The sequence below is a fragment of the Delphinapterus leucas genome, chromosome 20 (genome assembly GCF_059928025.1).
Source record: "Delphinapterus leucas isolate spDelLeu-1000000601 "Yukka" chromosome 20, BTC_Dleu_Yukka2, whole genome shotgun sequence".
NCBI classification, from domain to species: Eukaryota; Metazoa; Chordata; class Mammalia; order Artiodactyla; family Monodontidae; genus Delphinapterus; species Delphinapterus leucas.
In genome coordinates, this window is record NC_143148.1 from 940,478 (window position 1) to 966,105 (window position 25,628).

At 48.3% G+C, this 25,628-nt stretch overlaps 1 protein-coding gene, 1 long non-coding RNA gene and 1 other non-coding gene across 12 annotated transcripts; 1 reads left to right on the plus strand and 2 right to left on the minus strand.

Moving 5' to 3' along the window:
- Nucleotides 1-2,438: 2,438 nt before the first annotated feature.
- ZNF274 (zinc finger protein 274) lies at nt 2,439-25,079 on the minus strand. 10 transcript variants are annotated; one of them, XM_022564828.3, is made up of 8 exons: nt 24,862-25,079; nt 24,363-24,438; nt 23,492-23,618; nt 22,624-22,719; nt 8,234-8,716; nt 5,444-5,535; nt 4,278-4,548; nt 2,439-3,851 (listed from the first exon to the last, which is right to left on the minus strand). In XM_022564828.3, exons 2-8 carry the CDS (start codon nt 24,393-24,395, stop codon nt 2,938-2,940), a joined length of 2,016 nt encoding a protein of 671 aa, XP_022420536.1. In that variant the 5' UTR covers nt 24,396-24,438; nt 24,862-25,079; the 3' UTR covers nt 2,439-2,937. The 10 variants fall into 10 exon arrangements, with proteins under 10 accessions (XP_022420536.1, XP_022420535.1, XP_022420538.1 ...); XM_022564827.3 differs by lacking the exon at nt 24,862-25,079 and having other exon boundaries at nt 24,363-24,855; XM_089901959.1 differs by lacking the exons at nt 24,363-24,438; nt 24,862-25,079 and adding an exon at nt 11,350-21,347 and having other exon boundaries at nt 2,441-3,851; nt 23,492-23,502.
- On the plus strand, nt 11,046-25,076 carry LOC149744527 (uncharacterized). The gene is made up of 3 exons (XR_016390819.1): nt 11,046-11,451; nt 13,927-14,059; nt 19,159-25,076. It is a non-coding gene; the product is annotated as an uncharacterized LOC149744527 (long non-coding RNA).
- On the minus strand, nt 16,420-16,525 carry LOC115802596 (U6 spliceosomal RNA). The gene has a single exon (XR_004023098.1). It is a non-coding gene; the product is annotated as a U6 spliceosomal RNA (small nuclear RNA).
- Nucleotides 25,080-25,628: the final 549 nt, after the last annotated feature.

The following is a 25,628-nucleotide window of genomic DNA, read 5'->3' on the forward strand; positions in this document are numbered from 1 at the left end:
TTAAAAAATATTTATTTATTTATTTTTGGCTGCATTGTGTCTTTGTTGCTGCACGCAGGCTCTCTCTAGTTGCAGTGAGCAGGGGCTACTCTTCGTTGCAGTGTGCGGGCTTCTCGTTGAGGTGGCTTCTCTTCTTGCAGAGCACGGGCTCTAGGTGCGCGGGCTTCAGTATTTCTGGCACTCAGGCTCAGTAGTTGTGGCTCGCGGGCTCTATAGAGAGCAGGCTCGGTAGTTGTGGTGCACGGGCTTAGTTGCTCTGCAGCATGTGGGATCTTCCCGGACCAGGACTTGAACCCATGTTCCCTGCATTGGCAGGCGGATTCTTAACCACTGCGCCACTAGGTAAGTCCCTGCATTATTCTTTCTTTGATACACATTAAAATCAAGGATGTGACTGAAAAACTTCCCACATCGAATACAATAGAACAGTTTTTCTTCAGTGTGAGTTTTCTGATGCCTAATTAGTTAAGACCTCCTGCTGAAAGCTCTGCCACGTTCACATTCATGGAATCGCTCTCTAGTACAAATTATGTAATATCAACAAGTTGGGAGCACCAGGTGAAAGATTTCCCACATTGATTACATTATACAGTTTTTGTTAGGTATGAGTTCTTTAATGTGCAACCAGCTGAGAACTCCACTTAATAGATTTACCACAGTAGGCTTCCCCGGTGGCGCAGTGGTTAAGAATCCGCTGGTTGGCTTTCATTAAATTCCAGCTACAAAGGAACCGTAATGGTGGCTGTTTCTATGTTCTGTTATCTAGGAATCTGAGGCAGCGGAAAGCCACATCTTACTTTGTGAATGGGACCCTTCTCTACCTTCTCCAGCTTTCAGCTGACTCATTGTAATTCTCCCAGTTACTATCCTCATCCATTTCTACAAGTTCAGCTGCCTCTGCCCCAGAGGATACATGTGCACCCTTTTCCACCAGACAAAAGTCTAAGTCCCAGGCTCACCAAAAAGTCTGAGCAGCCTACTCTTCCAGACTGTTGGAATTTCCTACACAATCTCCATGTTTCTGTGAGAACAGAGAACCATTCCACACAATTCCAAGCCCCTAGTTCCTTGCGGTTTGCCAACCCTAGGCACAGTGCCTGCCCCCTCTTCGTTTCCCAGATCCAGTGCTTCCTGGAGGGATAGACCATCCCTTTGGGTACAGTATCCATTGGTGGAAACTTTCAAATCATGTACACCCCCTGCTATTACTGCAGAAGCAAATTACCACAAACCCAGTGGCTTGAACAATACAGATTTATTATTTTACCCTCTGGAGATCAGAAGTCTATCACTGGGCTAAAATCAAGGTGTTGCCAGTACTGCATTTCTTCTGAAGGCGCTAGGGAATTAATCCATTTCCCTGCCTTTTCCAGCTTCTAGAGGCCCCTCACATTCCTTTGTTTACGGTCCTGCGTCACTCAAATCTCTGCTTCTGTCACCATATCTTCTTTTCTTACTCAGATCCTCCTGTCTCCCTCCTGTAACAACCCTTGTGATGATACGGGGTCCGCTGGGATGATCCAGGATTATCTCCCTGTTTCAAAATCCTAATGTGATCACATCTGCAAAGTCGCTTTGGCCACGTGAGGTACCATATTCACAGGTTCCAGGGATTAGCAGTGAACATCTTTGGGGGCCATCATTCTGCCACTCACAACCCTCCACCCAGGATATTCAGACACATCCTGAGCCCTGATCACAAATTTATGACTGTAATGCTGGGTGGTACAAGTGTGAATTACGTGCGGTTGGGGAAAGATTAGGAACCACCAGTTTATTTATTTATTTGGCTGTGCCAGGTCTTAGTTGCAGCACGCAGGATCTTCGTTGTGGCATGGGGGGATCTTTTAGTTGTGGCATGCGAACTCTTAGTTGCAGCATGCATGTGGGATCTCGTTCCCTGACCAGGGATCGAACCCAGGCCCCCTGCATTGGGAGTGTGGAGTCTTAACCACTGGACCACCAGGGAAGTCGCATGTATATTCAAATCCTGCATCATTTCATCCTACGCTAAGGAAAGTGGAAACTCTTCCACTCACCTCAGAGCTGAGTTTCTCTGACCTTCTGAAGAAGTCAGCTTATGATATTAAGTTATCCATATAGCCTTATATCTTTCCTAACTCAGCATTTGTTACCTTCAGGTTTCTTTTCGTGAGAGTGCTGAGTACAGAGGCTCCTGCCGTGAGACGAGGGCATTGCTGGCCCTCCTGGTGACATCATCCACCATTCCCTTGGTTGATCATCCTCCCGCTCATCATCCAGGCTCCTCATATAATCCTGACAGATGTCCATTCATCTGAAGGAGGTTCGTGCAACCACCTGCCGTGCCACCTGCTGATCATGCTCCCAGAGCATTTCCTTCACCTGCCTCGGCCCCCACTCCCCTTATCTACCCCAGCACAACTTCCCAGGTCTACCCAGGGCCCACCCCTTTTGTTTTAACATTGCTTCTTTTAATCAAGTCATTAGTGAAAAAACGTTTAATCAAATAGGTGGGAAAAAACACACAGAGATCCTACCACAGAAATATATAGTTTATTTATCTAGGTTCTCTTTCAATCCTTGTCCATATGCATAAATACTTTACCACAAATATAATATCAGTGCACAGACTTTTTGGTACCTGGCTTTTTAAACAGATTATAAGCATTTTCAGGTTTCACTAATATCACTTTTAAAAACCACCGAACAAATTAAAATGGCAAATCAACTGAGCGAAAAATTAAATGTTTTTCCAACTGATGTATTCATTAGCGATACTCCCCACTGCTTTTCTTACTGACTTACGTACAGGGCGGTCTCCCTGGTCATCCTTTGGTCTTGAGAACTTCATCACTCAAGGCTTTCCACATTCAGTCCGGAATCTCAACCAGGCTCGCTCATGTGACACTGCAGGATCAGGCTGCAAAGGCGAGGTCTCTTCACCTGGCTTGAGGGCTACGAGGTAGGCTGTTTCTTCTTGCATTTCACCCCGCTGTGCGTTTTCTGATGCCCTATCAGGTGCGAGCTCTGGGTGAAGGCCTTTCCGCACTTGTTACAGGTGTAGGGGCGCTCGCCGGTGTGAGTCCTCTGATGCCTGATGAGATGGGAGCTCTGGCGGAAGGCTTTGCCACAGTCCTGACATGGGTAGGGCTTGGCCCCGGTGTGAGTCCGCAGGTGTTGGGAGATGGCCGAGCGGTCGTTGAAAGTCCTTCCACACTCGTGACACTCAAAGGGTCTCTCCCCAGTGTGAACCCTCTGATGCTGCGTGAGGGAGGAGCTCTGCACGAACGCCTTCCCGCAGTCCGGACACACGTAGGGCTTCTCTCCCGTGTGGATCTTTTTATGCACGGAGAAGTACCTGGGGTTCCGGAAGGTTTTCCCGCATTCGCTGCATCGGCACACCTGGCTCCCTTTGTGAATTCGCGTAAACGTGATCTGCTGAGTGCTCCGGGATAAGGTTCTCCCACAGCTCCCGCTCTCCTGGTCCTTTCCCCTGCTGCAGCTCTTCTGATGAAGTTTTACACAGGGGTTGTGTGTCATCTTTTTGACCGTGGGGTCACGCTTGCGCAAGCGTTTTCTAGGAATGGTCTTCTGAAGGGAGATGTGGCTTGTGTCGGGACCTGTGCTTGCCTGGGGTTTGGGGCTTTCACCGGGTGGCTTCTGAGGGAGGGTTTTTTCCTGAGTGAGCACTACTGGTTTCAACGCTGTGTCCAAGACCTCCGGGGCCCCAGCCTGCAAGGTGTCTCCTGAGGTAGAGGGCTGGGTGTCATCCCTCGAGAATTCCTCCACTTTCAGGTGGCAGGCTGGCTCTTCCACGGGTGTGTTGGGGTTTGGAGTTAACTGTTTGCTTTCCAGAGTAGTCTCCCACCCTGAAAGAAACACAAAGGTACAGATACTGTAAACAGAAAGTGCTAAAATGGGTCGACAGTACGACATAATTAAATATCCAGAAGCTGTGTTTTCCAAGTACAGTCACGCACCCTGGGGAGGGAGACTGAAAGCAGTGAAGCAGCAAAGAGCAGCACAGCGACCTTGGGCAAGGGCTGCGAGCATCTCCCAGCTCTCAGAGTCCCTGTTCTCATTCACCCTCAGGGTGGACAGCAAATCGCTCCTTCACTGGACCTGAGGCTGCCTCTGTTCTTACGAGCCCCACCCCTCCCGAAGTACAGTGTCAGCTAGAGGCCCTGGACGGTGCAGGGGACTCGAGGGCATGTCCAGGGCCCAGAGAGGGTGTAAGCCCTGACTCAGAGCCCCCATGGCATCCCAGTCCCGGAAGCGTGGAGGGCCCTACCCACAGAGACCAGGTGTCCAAAGGTCTCCAGCATCACGTCGTGGTACTCGGTCCTCTGTGTCAGGTCCAGCAGCCCCCACTCCTCCCTGCTGAAGTCCACAGCCACGTCCAGGAAGGTCACCGGTTCCTGCAATGTCACACACCTTGTATTTCAGCAGGAGGGTCAGGGAGTCCTTGCTGGGGACAGAAGAGAGGCTGGCAGGGACATTCCGACAGAGCTCACTGTGCTGGGATGCCCCAGCTTTGGAGGTTTGCTTGGAAACGCTGACTGGGGCCTGTAAAAAGTCCAATGGGTCTGCTCTCACAAAACCAGAGTCTGGGGCCCAGGCTGGAGGAAGAGCCCTACTTCACAAGGAACTACAGAGTGCCACAAACAAACCGCCTCTACCCTTTCCCCATGACTTCCCACCGGAGACCACCCCTCGGGCCAGCCTTGCACCTCCCTGGGCATACCCCATTCTGGAACAGCCCCTCCCCATGGGGACAGGGGTTGCCTGGGGGTGGGGTGGCTGCCTGGGTCGCACCGTGATGAGTCCTTTCCGAGGAGCTGACCAGCACTCCGGGAGGAAGAGGCTTCCCACCGCCCTCTGTCTGGATCTGGGAGGCATTTTGCCCAAAAGGGGCAGAGCCTGCTTGAGAAGGAAGAGGCTGGAGCCCCGGAATACAGTTGTGCCTGGAGCCTGCGCCAGCCCACTCATTACACGAGAGCTGGTAAATTCACTCCTATGCTCAAGGCAGATGTGAGCCCCGGCCAAGATCACGTAGACACCATCACTGGCTGCTCTCTAAGCCTCAACAGTCAGCAAGACAGGGCCAGTCCTATTTCGTCTACACCCCAGCTCTGATGATTTTGAAGCAAATCCCAGGTTTTGTTTCAGTTATAAACACCCAGCTCTGCGTTTCTGAAGGATGAAGCCTCTTTTGTTCTAACTGGGATCCAGCCTTGATCTGGACGCCTGGGCCCGAGGCTGCGAACGCTTGGCCCCTCCCACTCTTCCCTCCAGATTTCCCGACTCCTGGTCACTGTGCCCTGTCGTGGTCTCCAATGACACCACAGTCGCTGGAGGGCAGGCCTGCCCTTTACACTCAGCACTCTGAAAGGCCTGCCTGTGGGAGGCCTGCAGGGGGATGCTGGGACCAGAGAAGGAAAGGGTGACACTCCCCACTCACCTCAGGCAGTGCCTTCACCAGCCTGGTGGCCATGTCCTCCTCCTGCTGAGCTGTGGTCTGGAGAGAGCTGGTGGGGCCCTGGGTGGGCAGTGCTGGGAAGAGACGAAAGCGCAGGGTGAGGTGGGGCAAGGACAGCCCACGTCTATCTCCGGGACCCATAACTTATCGTGCCCCTCATTCTTCTCTCAAAGCCTGTGTCCAAATCCCCATGTGTATGACCACAGGGCACCACTGTCCCCACTGCGGGTCCCACCCACTCTCCCTCCAAGGACTGTTCCGGACCCAGTCCCTCCACTGAAGTAGCTGCCTCACCTCCACGCTCACCTCAGCAGCTGGCCTCACACCTTCTCCTCAGAGACAAAGACCCCATTTCCGGCCTCCACGCCCTCCACCCCTTCCTCCTTCCTTCCTGCTACACCACGGAGTGGGGAACTTCCCCTGGCCCCAGGACCAGACTCATTCCCCCAAACCCATCTTGATGCAAATTTTACCAAGTTTCTTCCACCTCAGAAAACAGCTCTGCCTGGCTTTATGGCCCCTCTTGACCATGGCTCTTTGATGTCTGTCTTTCTTTATGTGTCCCCACATGGTCCCTGGGCTTCTATAATGATGACGCCACCCCACTATCAAGGGGGACACACGATGTGACCCAGGCTGGCCCAGCAGGCCGTCGCTTCCTCCTGGCCAAAATGATTGGATCAGGGATGAACATGGGCCCCCCAGCCAGCCAATCAGAGCCAAAGGGGAATCTGTTGGAACATTTAGGAAAGAGAAATTCCATCCTGGGAGCCCCTACATGGAAACAGTGCCTTTGAGTGAAGCCATCAGAGGCCAGCAGAAGTATGATATAGCAGAGAGGACGAGTCCTGAAGATGAGTGGAGCTGCTGGGTCTAGCCATGCCTAAAGCTGGATCACCCTTGGACTTTTTCAATATATTGTCCTTCTCCCTTGGGCCACTCTGTGTAAGGCTTGTGGCAGTCATGCCCAAGAGGTTCAATGGACATGCTGACCACAAACGCAGGACTCATAGGGTTCCCTGGAAGGCCTCTTTTGTCGTCCCCTGTAACACTAATTGGTTTCATTCACCCCCAAGGTGTGAAACGGACTCACTGCCTTTCATCTCAATGAGCTCAACAACTGCCTCCCTGGCACCTATATTAGTTTCCTGGTGCTGCTGTAACAAGCTGCCATGCCAGTGGCTCAAAATAACACAAATTTGCTGTCTTACAGTTACGGAGATCAGAAGCCTGACACAGCCTCAAAGGGCTAAAATCAAAGTGTTCACAGGGCTGCATTCCTTCCGGAGGCTTCAGGGAGAACATACTCCTTGCTCCTTCCAGTTTTTAGAGGCTATGTAAAATACATAGCTTGTGACAATTTCCTTGTATCACCCCTGCCTCAGTTTTCACATCTCCTATTCTGACTCTGACCCTCCTGCCTGCCTCTCATAAGGACCCTCATGACATTGGGCCCATCCAAGTAATCCAGGATAATCCGTCCACCTCAAGATCCTTAACTTAATCACACATGTGAAATGCCTTTTGCCATGTGAGGTTCAAGGGGTTCCAATGTGGATAACTTTGGGGCCCTCACCCTGCAGACAACAGCACCCCAGACTCGGTGCCTGTGGAAGAGACCACTCCCACTGCCGCCTGCCCCTCTCCTTCCCCGCACCTGCTTCTCCAGGAAGCCCTCTTCTCTGAATCCCACCATCCAGCCTCAGATTTCCCCCTCTTCCTCAAGCATCAAAATCAATCAGTCAATCACGCATTCACTCAAGAAACATCTTCCAGGTACCCATCACAGACACAGAAAGCAGGGTCTGCACTCCACGGAACTCAGCTTGAAGGACATCAAGCCTCATGGAGGCTGGCTCCCAAATACGTCCCGAACCTGTGCCGTCCCCCTGGCCCACCACCACCGTTACCCTCTCTACCCCACACCGTCAAACACACGTTCATTTGTCAGACTCCCGTCTTTCTTGCTAGATTGGAGGCTTGTTGAGCTCGTAAGTCCATGAGTCCTGTCTATCTCAGTCACCATTTTATCCACAGCCTCCACTGAGTGTATGATGTTAGAAGGCACACCAGGGGACTTCCCTGGTGGCGCAGTGGTTTAAGACTCCGCGCTCCCAGTGCAGGGGGCCCGGGTTCGATCCCTGGTCAGGGAACTAGATCCCACATGCATGCCACGGCTAAAAGTTCACATGCTGTCACTAAGGAGCCCGCCTGCCACAACTAAGGAGCCCGCGAGCCGCAATTAAGGAGACAACCTGCCGCAACTAAGCCCCAGTGTAACCAAACAGTAAAATAAATAAATAAATATTAAAAAAAAAAAAGAGAAGGCGTACCAGAAATACAACACCTGTGTGACTGATATTGATATAGCAGGGATCCCAGAGGGATGAAAATGAAGCACATTATCTGCTGGCTTCCATCAGAAATGTGTGGAGGGCTCATTAAAGAACGCAGTGCCAGGCCTCACCCAAGGGTTTCAGCAGCTCTGACGTGGGGCCTGAGACCTTCCATTTCCACAAAAGGGTCCAGAGAGGAAGCCATTCTCAGAGCCTTGGCCCAGGGGTAGTGACAGGTACGTCAGCAAGCAAGTATCTAAAGCTCTGATTCATGAACTGGGGTTGGGGGAGGGGGGGAAAGCAGATGTCCTTGGTGTAGATGGAGTGGGCACCAGCCTTCCCCTACCCCTCCCAGGAAGCCTGGGGTTCCTTTGCCCCCACCCTCCAAGATGCCTTCACAGGAATTGTTGTCTCCCCACTCTTCCACTGCACTCACCTTCCTCCTCAGAGATCCAGGTCACATCCTCCACCAGGACTACTGCCTCCTGGCAGTCCACTGGGTGCTGCGACTCCACCCACATCCGGAGCTTCCCGGGCAGCGCGCCCAGGAACTGCTCCAGCACCAGCAGCTCCAACATCTGCTCCCTGGAGTGAACCTCGGGCCGCAGCCACTGGCGGCACAGCTCACGCAGCCGGGCCAGGGCTTCTCGGGGCCCTGCCACCTCCTCAAAGCGGAACCCCCGGAACCTCTGGCGAGCGGTCTCAGGGTCAGTTGGATGCTTATCCAGATGTTGAGTGGGCTCCCTGAGGATGTCTGGGCTTAGGCCCTCATCTTCAGCATAGAGGGCGCGGATCTGGGCATTCCGGGGAAGAGCCACCTCCTCGTTCAGTGTGAGGATTTCAACAACCTCGATCTTCATCAGGGGATTCCCAGCAGGAAAAGGATGGAACTGAGGGTCCAACTGAGCCTCAGGACACTCTGTACGTCAAAAGCAGAGCAAGACAGATGGCCAAAAACATGCATGAAAAGGTGAGCAACATCGTTAACCATCAGGAAAATGCAAGTCAAAACCACTGTGAAATACAATTTCATACTCTCTAGGATGGCTATTATCAAAGATGGGTGGTAACAACTGTTAGTGAGGATGTGGAAAGATTGGAACCCTTGTGCGCTGTTAGTAGGAATACAGACTGCTACACTACTTTGCAAAACAGTCTGGCAGCTCCTCAAAAAGTTAAACACAGAGTTGTATCATGATCCAGGAGTTTCAATCAAAGAGAATTGAAACCATGTGTCAATACAAAAACTTGTACAAGAATGTTCACAGCAGCATTATTCATAATTGCCAAAAAGGGAAAACAACTCAAATGTCCATCAAGTGATAAATGGACAAACAAAATATGGTCTAGCTATACAGCATGGATGAACCTTGACTACATTATGCTAAGTGAAAGAAGCCAGACACAAAAGGCGCCATACTGTATAATTCCATTTATATGAAATGCCCAATATAGGCAAATATATAGAGACAGAAAGCAGATGAGTGGTTTCCAGATGGGGGAACTGAAGGGCTTTGGGGTGATGGCTAATGGATACAGGGTTTCTTCTTTGGGATGCAGAAACTGTTTTGAAGTTAGATCATACTGATGGTTGCACAGCCTTGTGAACATAGTAAAAACCACTGAATTGTATACTTTCAAAGGGTGAACTTTATGGTATATAAATTATATCTCAACATAGAAGGAAAAAAAAAGACCAAGAGATAACAAGAATTGTTATGCTGTATATGCCTGCAGCCATGAGGGGAACAGAACCTGATCCCACCTCCATGGGGGCCAAGAACAAGGATGTCTGGGAAAGGCAGGGACGCTGGGTCTTGTCATAGAGTCCACAGAGCATTTGCTGAACAGAACTCCAGGATGGTCCTGAAATGCTAAGGGAAGCTCTCTATAACTCCAAGAAGAAATGCTAATTCTAAATGACTTAGAGGTTTAAAAAAATTAATTAAAAAAAGTAAATAACACAGACTATGATTTATTTTTGGTTAGATTTCTGTTTTATAGAGTTTTCTTTTTGACCCCAAGCCAATAATTTCCAATCAGAACCTTCTCCTTTTTTCCACTATGAATCTTCCCACTCCCAGCCTGCCTTAGTCTCTACCAAACATAAGGGACGGTGGCTGACCGCCTTGGGCTCTGAGTAAGTAGCCTCTGCATGTCCTCCTCTGAGTGGTCTTTATTTCCACAACACTCACTTCCTAGCAATGTGGTAAATGATGAAATAAAACTGGAAGACACAGGTAGTGTTAAAATACAGGTCAAGAAAGTTGTGAAAGATTCCCATGTAAGCATTAAAAAAATTAATACACTGGTTTTAGGGGGATTATGACAACATAGAAATGTTCCTGTCACATGAAGTAAAAAGCAGAACAGGAAATTACTATTGAATGAGTCCCCCTAAAACCGATTCCCCTGCCGAGTTTATGATTAACCTCTGTTATCCAAAACTTTATCCCCTTTCTTGTCCCTGCTGACCTCAATCCTGTGCTAACTGAACATCAATCAACCAGTGTCAGATGACCAATACTGCTGTGATTGATAACATCATTAAAATGCAAATTCAAGTTATCTCTTCACGGTAATATGAGCTAACAGATCCTGGAACCATGGACCACCTAGCCAGAGAATCCTAAACCAGAGACATGATGACTTCTGAAACCACGATTAAGTAATGTCACAAGACGATGATTAACCCTAGACTCTCAGTTCTTCCTTTAAAACACTCCTAACTCAAAGACCAAGTTGGAGTGGATCTGAGACTTGTCTCCACGCAATAAACTCTTAGTTTGCTGCAAACTCCTGCTGTCAGAATTTGGCTTTCTATCCCTGGAGCACAGGAGCAACTTTGCTCACACTACTGTGGGAGTAATTACAATTGCGTTAGAAAAAAAAAAAACAAAACTCAGGAAGCGATTAGGAGCAGCGGCTCCCTGCATACGCTGCCTCTGTGCTTTTCCTCGCCGTCTGCGGCCTCCCAAGCACCTGCCACATCGGCCACCGGGCGCACTTATCAGACAGCGTGGGCTGCTGGGGAGCTGGCTTTAGCAGAGTCCGCGGAGCGCGCCCGGCCCCTCCTCCAAAGGGTGAAGCGGTTAAAAAGCCCATGCCGCACCCACCCCGACCCTGAAGCCTCGCTCGCTCCTCTCAGAGCTCCAGGAGCGCGGAACCGCGACTTCCGGCCTGGACGGAAGTGCGTCAGGCACCCTCCTCACTACAATTCCCAGGAGCCTCCACGCCGCGGACTTCCGGCCCCGCCATGTTGAGGGTTTGGGTTAGCCTGAGGGCCTTGGCAGGATGGCGGCCGCTCGGCTAGTGGTGGGGCTTTCGCCTCTGGCCTCCACTCGCGTTCTCTCCCGGCCTCCCCGGCGACGGTGGACGCGTCCTGGGGCGACGCCGACGCAGCCTCCACACACACCTATCCGAGCTGCAGGTCTTCCCCGTTGGGTGACGCGGGGTGAGGGGAGCGCGGCCGCTTTCCCCGAGAGCAACGACCACCCGGATTCCCCACCCACTTTCCTCCCCCGCCCCCACATTCTTCCCCTGTCTCCTTACGGCTTTGTCTTCCGTTCTCGGAAATTCCTGACTACACACTTCGGATCGGCGGCGGCCTCCACGGATCTCACGGGCGTCGCCCGTTGCTGGCGCGCTATCCGAGTGAGTCAGCTCGGGGTCAGGAGTCGCCCAGTGCCGGGTGGGGCCGCCCCGCCACCCCAGACTGGCCTTGGGCGCTCCAGGGTTGAAAAACAGGTCCTGGGCCATACTGTGGCTTATCGGCCGCTGCCAGTCACTTCTTTCCTACGTTTAAAGTGACTTTTTCCTTGATAAAAATCATGGCAGGCATTTGATCTCTCACTTCTAACCTCTTCCCCCTACTTCCTCCCAAATAAGGTTTTGAGTTAGTTTCATCGGGAGGCTTGCCCGCCCAATTCATATCTGCGTTATCTTGAGCATTTAGTTCCCTTCCTGTTGCTTAGGATTTCTGGAGGGTTATCCCCACCACCACCTGGTCATTCTTGATTTGAAAGCTTAGTTCACTTTTCTTTCACTTACAGCTCTTAAGGCTTGGTTGGAATTTCTCTCTGAGGATAACTTGGGAGATAGGAGTTTATACCAGAATCTCAGCAACACTGGCCTGAGAAGCAGCCCCCACAAGGGGTGGGCGTGGGGCTCCCTAGCGGCTCCGTGCTGGGCCACAGGCACCATTTTGAGCAATAATCATGCATGACACTTAAGAACAAACTTAATTTTCCGTATTGCTTCATAGCTTTTTAAATTCTGAAATTTCCGTTTTGTACTCCTAGGAATTTTTATTTAATGCTTTCTCCTTTAAATAAACCACGTTGGGTCCTTTTTATTCTACTTCATCCCCTCCATCCCCACCCCTTCTCCTTTAATCTTGATCATATATTTACTTCCTCTTATCCTCGGGGGCACCAGGGTGTTTTCTTAGAATCTTGCATTGTATGCTCACTGAAAATGTTTACAGTTTTAAACTGTAGAGCCTGTCTGGGTTTGGATGTCAGGAACTCTGCCGATGTTTTTGGCGCTGAGATTCCAGTGTATCCGCCCTCCCCCTGCTGTAGCAGCCCTTCAGGCGGACACTGGTTCTGCAGTTGTCATAAAGCACCTACAGGGTGCTCTGCAGTATGTGAGATGGCCACAAGCCTCTAAACCCATGGGTAAATGTCATCCTAGGCACCTCAGTCCTCTAACCGTCTCATCTCTTGGACCACTCCCCAAAACCTCTAAGGTAATCCTCACGGCTGTCCGTTCCAGAAAAGTATTCGCCCCACTTGACAGCTGTGTTTACCAGCTAACAAGGCTGAAACTGGATCCCCACCTCACTGAGGCAGGGCTGACTGACTCACCCACTTTCCCACCTACCTGCCTGGGGCTGCATAAAATTATCCCTATCCGCTGCAGCTCCAAGTACTGGCTTTCAACCCACCAGCTGAATAACCCTGGGGGGAATTTGGGCAATTTAGTCCCCTCCCCTGCAACTCCCCTATCTAGCTAGGGGGCTATTACACAAATTCACTGAGCCTTTGGGCAAGGGGCTTAATTCTTCTGGGCCTCAGTTTCCCCTAAGTCCTAAGTGATTAGGGACCCAAAGCCAGTACTGCATGAACAATAGTAAAGGCTGATGGGAGCTGCTGTTTTCTTCTTCTAATTACCGTTTTCTACTCTCATGTTCTCTCTGCTGCTCCTTTCCAGGTAAGCTGTCTCCTTCATAGTGCCCACTTTCCTAGGGAATGCGGACTGCTTAACCAGGTACACTAGGGCTACCAGTCCACAAATATAATAGTAACTAATTACAATGATCTTTTACCAGCTTGTTGGGGGATGGGGGCAGGGTCAGCTCCCCTCATCCCCGTTGCATACTCCCCTGTCCCTCTTCCTCCTTGTTCAGGATGCCCCCAGCTCTCACCCTTTCTCCTTTCCCCATCACGCTCTTCAGCTCTGCTGGGCACCCTGCTATATTGCCTTCTAAACGTGTCTCCCCCCACTGCACCGCTAAGGCTGCTAACTGGGTCTCGTGCATTGGAAACCCCTAGGCCAGATCCAGAGGACGATCTGCCAAAGCCACTTATGACGATCTTTACATCAGTGAAAGTCTTTGAATCAGTAACAGTAGCTACCATTTCATGAAAGCCCCCCAGGACCTGGGCTTTTACACCACCACAGCCCCACTAAGCAATAGCGTCCAACCTTTACACAAAAGAAATCCAAGCTGGGAGAGGATAGGAACCTGCCCAAGGCCACACACTGGGGAAGGGAGCAGCTGGGATCCAAACCCTCTTCTTTTATGCCCTTTACACCAAAGAGGGTTTCACATAGCAACTATCTTACTTTTCCTCAAACGTGCCCAAATGTGTCTTATCCAGAAGTCATTGCACTTGCCTGTCTGATAGTCTCTCCTAGCATCTCCACCTTGATCTCCTTCCCCATCCAGCTCTCAGCTCTGATGTCATCATCTCAGAGCTATCTTCCTGCCCAGTTCTAAACTAGTATTGCCCACCCATGCTTCCCCACTCCCTGATAGATACCCTATTGTTTCATTTTTCTTCATAGCACTGATTGCCACCTTAAAGTATCTGACTCACTAATTTCTCTCTCCACCTTCTCTAGAACAGCACTGCCCAGTGGAACTTTCTTTGGTGAAGGAAATGTTCTAGATCTGCACTGTCCAACACAGTAGCCATTAGCTGCAGGTGACCAGTGAATATTTGAAAGATGGCCAGTGCGACTAAGGAACTGACTGGTAAGTTAATTTTAGTCGGTTTACATTTAATTAGCCACATGTGCTAGTGGCTACTCTGGAATGAATGTAAGCCCAGTGAGACAGGGGGCCTTTCCACCCTGTTCATCGTGGTGACCCACCCCTATAACAGTACTTGGCATTTTGGCAGGTGCTCAAACAGTATTTGTTGACACAACACAGCTACTAAGTGCCTTGGTGAACGGTTCACCAAGACATTTGGGCCTTTTAGCCTTATGTCTGGATTTACCCATATTTCAAATTTCAGGAAATCTCACTGGCACTGTGAGTGTCCCATCTGAAGTTACCATGGGAGGATGGCTGTTGCTACAAAGTTCCCATCTTTTACTTAGGAGCCTAAGCAGGCCATGGGGTAAGAGGGCACTTGGTTTGCACCCCACCTGCTTCTTCCCAGACCAGCCAGGTCAGGGACTTGCATTCATGCTCCCACAGCAGCACTTCTGTGGAGGACTTATAGGACTTCAGAAAGGGACTTCACACACTTCTAGCCTTTGTAAGCTCTCAAAAGAAGTCAATGCTTTTACAGTACTTACTTAAGTCTTCCATGGCATTCTAACATAACTTTCTCCAAATAGAGCCTGCTCATTAACAATTTATTCTTAGGTTCCATTTCAAAAAAGTATCACTCACAGAATCTATCCTCTATCTGTGTTAAATTGGTTATTCCTGGTATAAGCCAGAGCTATTCGCTTCTGTATTTTGCAGTCTGTTGCAATTGCTCAACTCTTATAACTATTTCAGAGGATTAGCTTTTTTTAAAAAAGGTGTTAATTGTTACAAGCTACAAATATTTCCTCCTTTTCAATATTTTTCTCATTTTGTGCTTTGGTGAGAACGATGCTATGTATACATTGCAGAAGAACCTGTTAACATAGCACCCTGTGTTGTCATTGAGTAGCTCATGTTCCATGGAAACTGTCTTTTAACAGGAAGCTGGAAAATATTCACTGCCCAGGTCAATATAGAAACACAACTAACTGGCCACTTTGTTCTAAGAAAAAGTTGGTTTTTACATTTCTCCTGGGACCAATTTTGCCAACTTTACACTTTTCCAGAAATCTTTCCATCTTATTGTTGGTTCATTCCTGTACTCAACAAATAATTACTGAGCCCCTACGTTGTGGCAGGAACTGGTGACATAGCAGGAAGAAGACAGTCGTTTCCATTTTATAAGCATAGTTACTGGCAGCACCTCTAAAAATGGAAAGTCACCCTCCCACCCAGTTTCCTTCTTGGGAGACAGTTACATTCTATCAGTTTCTATATTCTCCCAATGATAACCAATTGACACATTCATACTTGGTGTGTGTATAGTTGTAAGGAAAAAAACCCATGTACATCTATATATCTTTATATATGTGAAGATATGTATGTTAAAAGATATATATTTTAAGAAATATATATTTCTTGGAGATTGTTTCATATCAGTACATAGAGCTGGCTTATTCTTTATAACAGTTGGGTAAAGTACTATAATGAGAACTACATGTATTGCTGAGTATCTGAATAGAGTTTCTTTTCCCTGTATAGGTTTTTAGTTTGCCTTTTATTTATTCTGTCTATCCAGAAAACGGGCTTTTTTTCTTCTTCATTTCTGACTCATTTATTCCTGCTTTTATCTTATTTTCCCTCAGGACTTTTGGAAGTATTTTTTCGCCAAAAAAGGTTTGAGTCAAATGCTTAGTTCATTTACTTTCCTTCTTATTCAATTAACAGTTAAAGCACTTTAGGCTTTGAAATTACTCCAGGGACTGTATCTGGACACCAGAGAGAGTGGTCCCCAGATAAAAGGATTAAGATTACGTGGTCCTAGAGAACACACAGATGGATGGTAACAGAGAACATAAAGTATTCTTGAATAAAGACTGCACAGTATGTGACCACACCCTGATAGGCTGGATTCCTGCCAAAACATGTTTGATGGTCACTCAAGATTCTAGACTTTTGCACCGTCCCCAAGGATGTGACCCTCTCAAAGTTCTTTGTAGCAGTATCTTAAGATTTCCCTTTATCATCCCTTACCTACTCTCTTGTCTCAGAGCCTGGCCTAGTCTTCAGAGTCTCCTCTTTGAAGATTCCCTCTTGTCTCTTGAAAATTTTCCAACCATTTATTCTCTCAACAGTTTCCTGAGCTAGAAAGTCAGTCATTGTCCTAGCAACTGGGGACTTACAAGGGAAACTGAAATAAGGATGCATGCTGTCACCCATGCTACTTAACATCTGTTCTAGATGTTCAGTTCAGATAGATAATAGAACCCAAATTGGAAAAACAGAATGTTTTACTATATATTTGTACAGTTGACCCTTCATGTCTGACTATACTACGCCACTTTATTTTCTTTTTAAATATGGAACGCTTCATGAATTGTATGTCATCCTTATGCAGGGGCCATGCTAATCTTCTCTGTATCGTTCCAATTTTAGTATATGTGCTGCCAAAGCGAGCACTGTACTACACCATTTTATATAAGGGACTTGAGCATCTACGGATTTTGGTATCCATAGGAGTCTGAAACAATCCCCCATGGATACCAAGGGATGGCTATCCTTACGTGATCAAAGTTTTGCAGAGTTCGCCTTCCTTATGACCTATCTGATATAAAAACAATGAGAAATTTCATTTATATTATTAAGTGTGGTTCTTTTCAGTGCAAGTTTTTCTGTTGTTCTGTCAAATAAGGTGAGAGCTAAGATTAATGACTTGACTGTGCATATTGCATTGAGAGTCTACTCTCATATGAGTCCTCTGATCTGAACACAATGAGGACTCCTACTGAAGGGCTTCTTGCCAGTGGGTTCTGTGACTCCTGAAACCTTCCTAACACTAATTATTTTCTCAGACACTCTCCAGTATGACTTCTGTGATGCTGAAAAAGAGAGCTATTCATGAAACCTTTCCACAGCAATCATGTTCCCATGATTTCAGAGTTCTCAGATATATCTGGTATAAGAATTTTTCCAAATTGAACAGAACTGGAACTTTTTGTCCAGTATGAATTCTCTCAAATCAGACTATATCAGGCCAGAAGCCTTTCCTGCTATGATTATATTCCTGAGATTTCTTCCATGTTTGAGTTCTCATGTTGAAAACTCATGATGAAAAGGATTTCCTCCATTCAGGGTCTCCTGTGTGAGCTTTCTCTTCAAGGCTGAGCTGAGAATAGGCTTTCTCACACTAGTCTTGTTCTTGAAAGAATTATCCTTTGTATAAAACAATTGATTTCCTACATTCCCCACATGTTGGTTTTATATAGCCCATGTGAGTCCTCTCAGGCTAAACAAAGGATGAAATCTGGAGAAAAATTTCCTTCTCTTCCTCCCAACAAAAAAATCTTCTTGTACAAGCTATTTTTTTCTGTTGATGTTTGTACTAATTTGAGAGTTGCCACGTTCATATTTGCAGGGCTCTTCTCCTGCTTAAATTCTTAACCAGTCAAAAAAAGTTAAATATCCTTCAGGCTTTCCTACAATCATGACCTTCAAAATAGTGTCTTTATTGCTTTCTTAATGTTTAAATCTAGATTATGTCTCAAGCTTTCCACCCAAACCACACATATAGTAATACTTTCTTGAAGAACACTTGAGTGAGAAGGCGGAAGATTTGAGTGCCATCAAGTATTTCTCCACATTCCTTATCTTCATAGCATCTCTTCAAATTAGTGCCTTCTTGAAGATGAATACCTGTCTTCAGCATTTATCCAGTCTCCCTTCTACTTCAACCAATGCCTATGCTGCCATTTTTACTGTCATGGAGAGCTGAAGACACATGCAAAATGAGCTGCATCAGAGAGGCCTAGCTTTCATTCAGTTCCAGTTCTCTGCACTGAGGAGAGGCACAGCTACATTAGTGCTGGGAGAAAGAGACCACTGCAGGAGATGAGAAGTTCTCTTAATAGTAAAGCAGGCCATTCCAAACACCTATGATTCCCATGTTTTTATGTACTGCCTCAAGAGGAGGTCCAGGCAGATACATTCAGCTGGCTTCACAAACCTCTACCTGGGTGTTTCTAAGTCCCCTCTCATTCATACTTCATTAACAGAAACCAGTCAAGACATGGGAGAGTTCTAAAAACATTTGGATCTAGGTGAAAGCTATTAGGTAGTTCTTTGTACTAGTCAACTAACTGTGCCTAAAATTATTTCAACATAAAAATAAAAACCAAAGAAAACCTCTATTTCCACCCTTCAAAAGTCTCTGCCTTTATCAGACTTAACCATGTCAATGACTAATGCCAAAAATTCCAGGGTCGTAATATCACTGTTATTGTATTTTTAAAATGAAATACTGATACGTTAAAAAAATATATATATAGTAAATACATATGTTACAAAGAACAGTCACAGGAAATCCCTTGAAGCTTTCACCTATGAGCAGTTCTTGGCAGTTTCCTTTCCTTTGCTCTCTTGGGTCAATTACTCAACTAGCCCCACTGAATCCACCTACGAATGGGGAGGAGCCAGCTTCTCCCCAACCCTGCTGCTACGCTCTCAGGCCAGGTATTGCCACCTCTTCCCTAGATGCTACCACAGCCTGCTGCCTGCTTCTGTCTGTGCCCTTCCATCTTCACAGAGTGAGCTGTGAAAAGCACACCACACACGTACTCAATGAAAATCAAACCCCCTTCACAGTGGAAGCGCTGTGTGCTCTGCCAAACTTAACTTGCAAGTCAGTACACCTCGGTTACCTCCTCCCAGCCCAGTGGGTGACTTTCCATTCCCAGAATGTGCCATGCCTGCTCCATTCTCACAGTAACCCCAAGTGGTGTTTGTATCTGGAAGCTCTTCCCCACCACTCTTACGTCTGCTGACTTTCTTTTCTTCAGGAATCAGCTTAAATCTCACCCCTGCATTGTCACCTGACCAACTCTTCTAGAGTAATTCCCCATTGCTCCCTACTTTACACCATGTTCTTTTTCTTCTCAGTACTTACCACTGTTTGTGTTTACACAGTTATGTCTATGTAGCTTGTTTGTAGAAGGCTGTCATCTATTAGACTAAGGAGTCTACAACGGCAGGGATTATGTTAGGTCTTTGGCTTACTACCTAAGTGTACAGTTTTTTGTTTTTTTTATATTGCATAGGACACAAGAGGCCTTCCACAAATATTTGTGAAGTAAAGGGGAAGCAGTGGAGGAAAAAAAATCACATAAAGGACTCTTTGTGACACAGCAGAAACGTGTTAAGCACCTATCACCTCAGGCCTAGCCTGCAGTTGTCCTGGTAAGCCTCCCTGCACAAGGTCTCTCGTTCTGGAGCACCACCCCTAAATCTCCTGTCACCTGTCAAGCCAGCTCCCCTGAGATGTGCAGAACCATAGGCGCCCAATGCCCCCCCGACAGCAGCTAGATTTAGGAAACTACTAGACCATCCAGAATTGCATGGCTGGGAGGTTTGCCCACATGGGACTTAAGTTCCAGAGAGGATGAGACACAGACCTAAGCCAGAGCCACAAACATGGGAAGAGACCTTAGGAAGCTGGATCAACCGGGGGGAACAGAAACCATGTTGGGTGAATAGAAAGTGCTTGTGTTGCTGGGGACCTTCCAGGTAAGGTTTGGTTTAGTTACCTGTGCTCATGGTTAGAAGGGAGGTTTTTACTGTAGAGAATGAAAGGAATGACGTGAATATGGAAAAGAAAAAATATTAATGTTGAGCCATCAGGCTAACAAAGGAGTCCAGGGAAGGGGGACAAAGAGTCAGTGAAGACTCTAGTCTATGTTGTGGCAAACAGAAGGTCATCACCAAAGATGGGGCCAGGTGCAGGCTTCACAGCTGAAGACTGCCAGGTTGCTCCGAAGCCACTTTCATGAGAGCAGAGAACAAAGGCGGGGAGAACACCCAAAGTTCTCCTTATAAAGCCAGTACACTCTGATACAGAAGCGTTCAAAAATAACAAACAAAAAGAAGAAAACCACCTACATCCCCAACCTAATTTATGAATATTGATGCAAAAACCCTAAAAAAATAAGTTAACAGACACCAGCAACACATTACAACAAGGGCACTTCTATGATTATGTCACTGTTAATTGTTCAAATGAGAAAATCCCTATGGTCGCTTTGGAGGGGGGAAATTGGGGCTATTACTAATTTTCATTTATTAGAAAGGGTGAGGTGACTATTTCTTTATCCAGATAAAAACTGATTTGAATCACAGAATCCAGCAGCATGCTTGTCAAAACCTAGAGACATGCCCTTTTAAGTCTAAGACCGGATACTCAAATCAGCACACTCTCAGCCCAGTGTTTTGGAAGTACCAGATATGATGAATGCAATTACATGATCGTGCAAATGAAGTAAAATAATACAACTGCCTCCTCCTTTATACTTGCCAGTAAGATGACTTTGTACTGAGAAAATTAGTGAGACTCTAACAAAACTGTTACAAATAATAAGAGAATTTAGCAGCATGACAGGTTCATCTGCAACAACTAAGGAAGACTGCAAGGGATGATTAACCTGAGCAGATTAACAGCAACTACAGTGAACTCCCAGCAGCACTTGGAAGGCCTGACTAGCACAGTGAGGTAAGCACATCCCTCTGTACACCTGTGCCAAAACTCAACTGAGACCAGTTCTGCATCAAGGAATGTCTGAATCCAATCAAATGTAAGACACGTTCTAACAAGATTTTCTCAATGAATCCTGACAAGCTGATGGTGAGTGTTCATTTGGTTGAAAACAGATGTGTTGTTTTTTTAAATAATGAGAGGAACTACCATTTATCCAAGTTTGTTGTAAAGTTACAATAAGTACAGCAATATGGTGTTTACTCAGACACTGACAGAGACCATGGGAGCATAAGGGGCCAAGAAGGCCTGCACATGGTGATGACTATGGGAATTAAGTCTGATAAAGATGGCGTTTCCAATAATGAGAAGAACCAAGTCAGAAAACGGTGTTGAAAAAACTTGTGCCCCACATCATATACACAAGGAAACCCAGTTATAGGAAACAGCTACCCCCCGCCCACAAAAATACCAGAATTGACAAAAGTATTTGTACAACCTGCCTATGTATGACATGAAACCTAGAATAGGAGTAAAGACAGATTTGAAAGAAAAAATATCTGAAATCATAAAACTTCTTTATGGAGACTAAATAAAGGTAAAAGATAAATGTTGGGGCTTCCCTGGTGGCGCAGTGGTTGAGAATCTGCCTGCTAGTGCAGGGGACACGGGTTCGAGGCCTGGTCCGGGAAGATCCCACATGCCGCGGGGCAACTAGGCCCGTGAGCCACGGCTACTGAGCCTGCGTGTCTGGAGCCTGTGCTGCACAAGAAGAGAGGCCACGATAGTGAGAGGCCCGCGCACTGCGATGAAGAGTGGCCCCCGCTTGCCACAACTAGAGAAAGCCCTCGCACATAAATGAAGACCCAACACAGCCATAAATAAATAAATAAATAAAAAGGCCAAGCATTTGAAGCCCTTTAAAAAAAAAAAATGTTGGACTGGTATTTGCAGTATTAACATCCATAACATATAGTATATAGAGTCCTCCTGACCACACACACACAAAAGACAAACCAAATAGGAAAAGGGAAAATACATAAACTAACAAAAGCAAATATACAAATGATCTGTAAACTTATGAAAATACGTGCAACTTCATGAGGGAAATATGAACTAAACTGAACATATCTTTTCCCATCAGATCTGAAAATCTTAAAACAGGACTATAAATCACTGGTATCTTATGAAAAGGAAAAGCTCTCATGTTCTTGAGCAGCTATATGTATTTTAAAAGATCTTAGCAGTTTGTTGCTACCAGATTTTTTCACTTACATCTTGGTTGATTCTAAGTTCCATTTCTAGAAATCCTTACCTACAAAAAACCAACTTGAGTGCAAAAAAAATTATGCGAGGAAGTTTTTTGCAACAACTTGAATGTCCATCAAGAGTGAAAAAATCAGGGCATGCCTGGTGGTGCAGTGGTTAAGAGTCCGCCTGCCGATGCAGGGGACACGGGTTCGTGCCCCGGTCCGGGAAGGTCCCACATGCCGCGGAGTGGCTGGGCCTGTGAGCCATGGCCGCTGAGCCTGTGCGTCCGGAGCCTGTGCTCCGCAACGGGAGAAGCCACAACAGTAAGAGGCCCGCGTATCGCAAAAAACAAAGTAAAAAAATCAAATGTGGACTACACTTGCATTTGTTAAAATGAATGATGCAGACCTGTCTGCACTGAGTACGGAAACACCTCCCAAAACAAACGTATATCCATAAATGTAAACGTATCTAAAAAATCTAGCCAGAGACACACACCAGTTACTGGAGATGACAGGATGGAAGGGCAGTTAGACAATGAGTGAAGCAGGGTGAGGGAGCCCCTGTTGCCAACATGGCACCGGCAACAGGTTCATGTTCATGTTCAACCAAGCAGTACACCCTGATTCTGAAGCCAGAGGAAAATGCAGGGCTTGATTCAGCATGTCTGCAGCTACACATCACAACACCCCACTGGGGGTTTTCCCCATCCACCTCCTTTTCTAATACACTAGTTCCTCACTAACCAGGACTCCCGTGCCAGGACTCCCATGTGCCTGGTTCTCACCTGAAAAGGTGTCTCGAGGAATTCCTCTCTCCACCGACCAGAGCTCTTCCTCCTCCTCTAACTGAGATACCACATCTGGCTTGGAAAGCTGATGTTCTGCCCAAGGGAAAAGAGACAGTGCTTGGGGCGGGGGTCTGTGTTTGGGAGAAAATACTTTCCTGCTGTAGCAATTCTGTCCCTGTGTTCTCCCCTGCTAGGGCATGACTTCTGGTCTAGGGCAGTGTTAATAACCCTACCCATCCCACTTGCCAGCTGCTTGCTTTTCTGGACTCCTTTGCCAGTAAAGGAGGCACTGGGACCTGGTTTTGGCCAGCAAGACACAAAGGGAAGTTTGTCAGCTGGGGGCCTAAGGCATTTTTTTTTTCTTTGTAAGTATGACAGCTGTAGAAAGAGAACTAGCCAGGGTTGCCGTCTCTCCTTCTTTCTGCCTTGAACATGGACATGACGCTTGGCATCACAGCCGTGCATATACTAACCTAAGAATGGAAAACTTCACACTAACCATGGAGAGATGGAAAGGATCAGGGTCTCTGATGATACTCCTGAGCTGTCAGACACAGACACCACGTCCTGAAATTCTTGTTACAAACACAGTAAACATCCACTGCGGCAGCTGGAAACATTCCTCATAGACCCACCTCCCTGGTATTCAACGCCTCTGACGGATGGACTAGGTAAAGCTTCAGAAGTTATATGTGAAATTGCCCTTTTCCAATGGGTACAAAGTAAAGCCCTCTCCCTCAGGCTCCAGGGCCTTGACACTTGAACTCGGATCCCTGCAGGCTGAGCCGAAGCAGACACACACTTAAGAGGCACCACATTCGTGCTGCAAAGCGCAGATCTTTATTGACACAGAGGCCATCCTTACCCACTGAGACAAGGTTCCTGTAGTTCTCCAGCAACACCTCCCTGTACAGGGACTTCTGTTCGAGGTCCAGCATTCCCCACTCATCCGGGGTGAAACCCAGGGTCACATCTTCAAAGGTCACTGGTTCCTAAAACCCACAGGTGCGTGTTCAGCCAGGGCCTGTTGTCACCCATGCTGACAGGAAGGGGAAGCTGACTGAGCACATGTAGGCACAATCAACACGGTGACCTGAGCATTCCAGGTGTGTCTCATCATGAGTTCCTGCATTTGTCTGAAACAGCAAACCCAAGCTTGACCCTATCAGGTCACAGCAAGGAAGACAACCCATGAGGCTGGAGAAGGTTTTTCATTCTCTGAAAACCTCTCCATTTTTTTATTTACCTGGGGATTCCAACATTTGTATCAGTGTGTATACCTCCTGCTAGGAGATTGTGTGAGCTGAATGATCAAACCCCAGCCTTCAGCCCCCACCCACTTCCCATACTGCTTCTACTTCCTTCACCTGTCAAGGATTCATCCTCAGCTCTCTTCTCTCAGGGACTAAGCTCTAATGCCAAAGTACTGTTTAAATATAAGCCTGATCCCTGCTTAGACCTGACAATGCATACCCCCATCCCACCCCCAGTTTAAACGGTAAATTAGTATCCCCCATACTTGGACCTCTATTCTAACCACTCCCTTGGAAAGTAACTTGTTATCCCTCCACCACTAGGGTCTCTTCTTCCCATCCACTCCCCCTCCCCTTCCCCTTCCCGAGATGCTACGGGGCTCGGGGGCATCTCAGGGAAGGTGGTGTCCCACCATCAGCCCGCCACCCCCGCTCCCAAATCCAGGGGTAGACTTAGAAACTCATAAAGAAGCCTCTACTCACACGGAACCAGGCCGTCGGAAGCCCGGTGGCCATACCTTCCTCTTCCTCAACGTGTCTCGTGGGAGTGGGCAGAGTCCTGAGAAGGTCGAATTTGGGAGGTGGGAGGGGCATGAGTGCTACGCCAAGGCCCCCCGCCCCCCTCGGCCCAATCAACAGGAAATGACAAGTCCATTCCCCACCTCGGAAGACGCCCTAAAGGAATGTCTCCACCTGCTCTTGAACACGCAAAGGGACGGCTTCCCACCTTCCTCACCGGGAGGGAATCGCCCCCCGCCCCCGTCTGCCCACAAGCGCCGGGAGGGGGTGGCCCCGCCCCGCGTCCTCTGGGCCCCGAGTCCCCGAGTCCCACTGCCCCTAAAGGCCACACGGGGGAAGGACGGCAGGCGAGGCTGGCTCTGGGCTGCTACGATTGGTATGGTAGGGGCCGCGGCTCGGCGCTCCCCGCGGAGCGGCCCTAGAACTGAGCCCCCGACGGGCGCAAGTTTCCCGCCGCACTCACCCCGCGCGCGGCGCACAATGGCGCCCGTCGGCCCGCGGCGAAGTGCGTCAGCGCGCCGGCCTGGACTACAACTCCCAGGCATCCCCGCGGTGCGCCCCACCTAGCGGGCGGCGGCCATCTTGGCCGGCCAACTCGGGGCGGCAGGCGAAGCCTAGGCGGGGGAGAGCGCCCTCGGCGGTCCCGCTGGGCAGGAGGAGGCCTTGGGAGGGGCAAGTCAGGCCGCTGGGCCCCAGCACCTGGGTGGGCGACGACGCAGGCCGGGAGGGATCCACACCCTGCCGCGAGGGCTGCTAACGCATGGGACCGGCCGGAAGTGGAGAAAGGGAAGCTTGGGAGGGGCAGGGCCGGAAGTGCAGAGGGGCGGGGCGAGCTTCTGCTCACACCCAGCGTAGGGGGAGGTGAGGCGGGCCGGAAGTGCGGAGGGGCGGGGCTAAAGTCTTGCCAAGTTCTGGGAAGAGGGCGGTGCTAAAGGTGCGTCCATGTCTAATGGAGAGGAAAAAGGGGCGGGTTGGGAGGGTGGGAAATGTTCTGGAGACGGGACTGAAATCAGCCAGAGGTCCTGGGAGGAAAAGAGGGACAGGCCTGCCCCAAAGTGTGCAGAGGTTGAGACTAAATGTCCTCCAGGCCCAGGGAGGGGAGTGGGGGTCAGGACTGTCTACTCAAGTTGTGCGAAGGGCAGGGTTACGTGGACCCAAGACACAGGGATGGGGGCGTGGCTGTTGTCTACGGTAAACCAGAGCTAGACGGAAGTTAAAGCGGTGAAAGTA

What these genes read in the sequence shown, in the direction of transcription:
- ZNF274 (XM_022564827.3), bottom strand. Translation starts at nt 24,473, where the DNA reads ATGCCCCTCCCACCTCCCAAATTCGACCTTCTCAGGACTCTGCCCACT. An exon ending in TTCCGACGGCCTGGTTCCGT is followed by an intron (nt 23,619 to 24,362) that starts GTGAGTAGAGGC and finishes TGTGGGTTTTAG; the next exon opens with GAACCAGTGACCTTTGAAGA. An exon ending in TGGTGAAGGCACTGCCTGAG is followed by an intron (nt 4,549 to 5,443) that starts GTGAGTGGGGAG and finishes GACTTTTTACAG; the next exon opens with GCCCCAGTCAGCGTTTCCAA.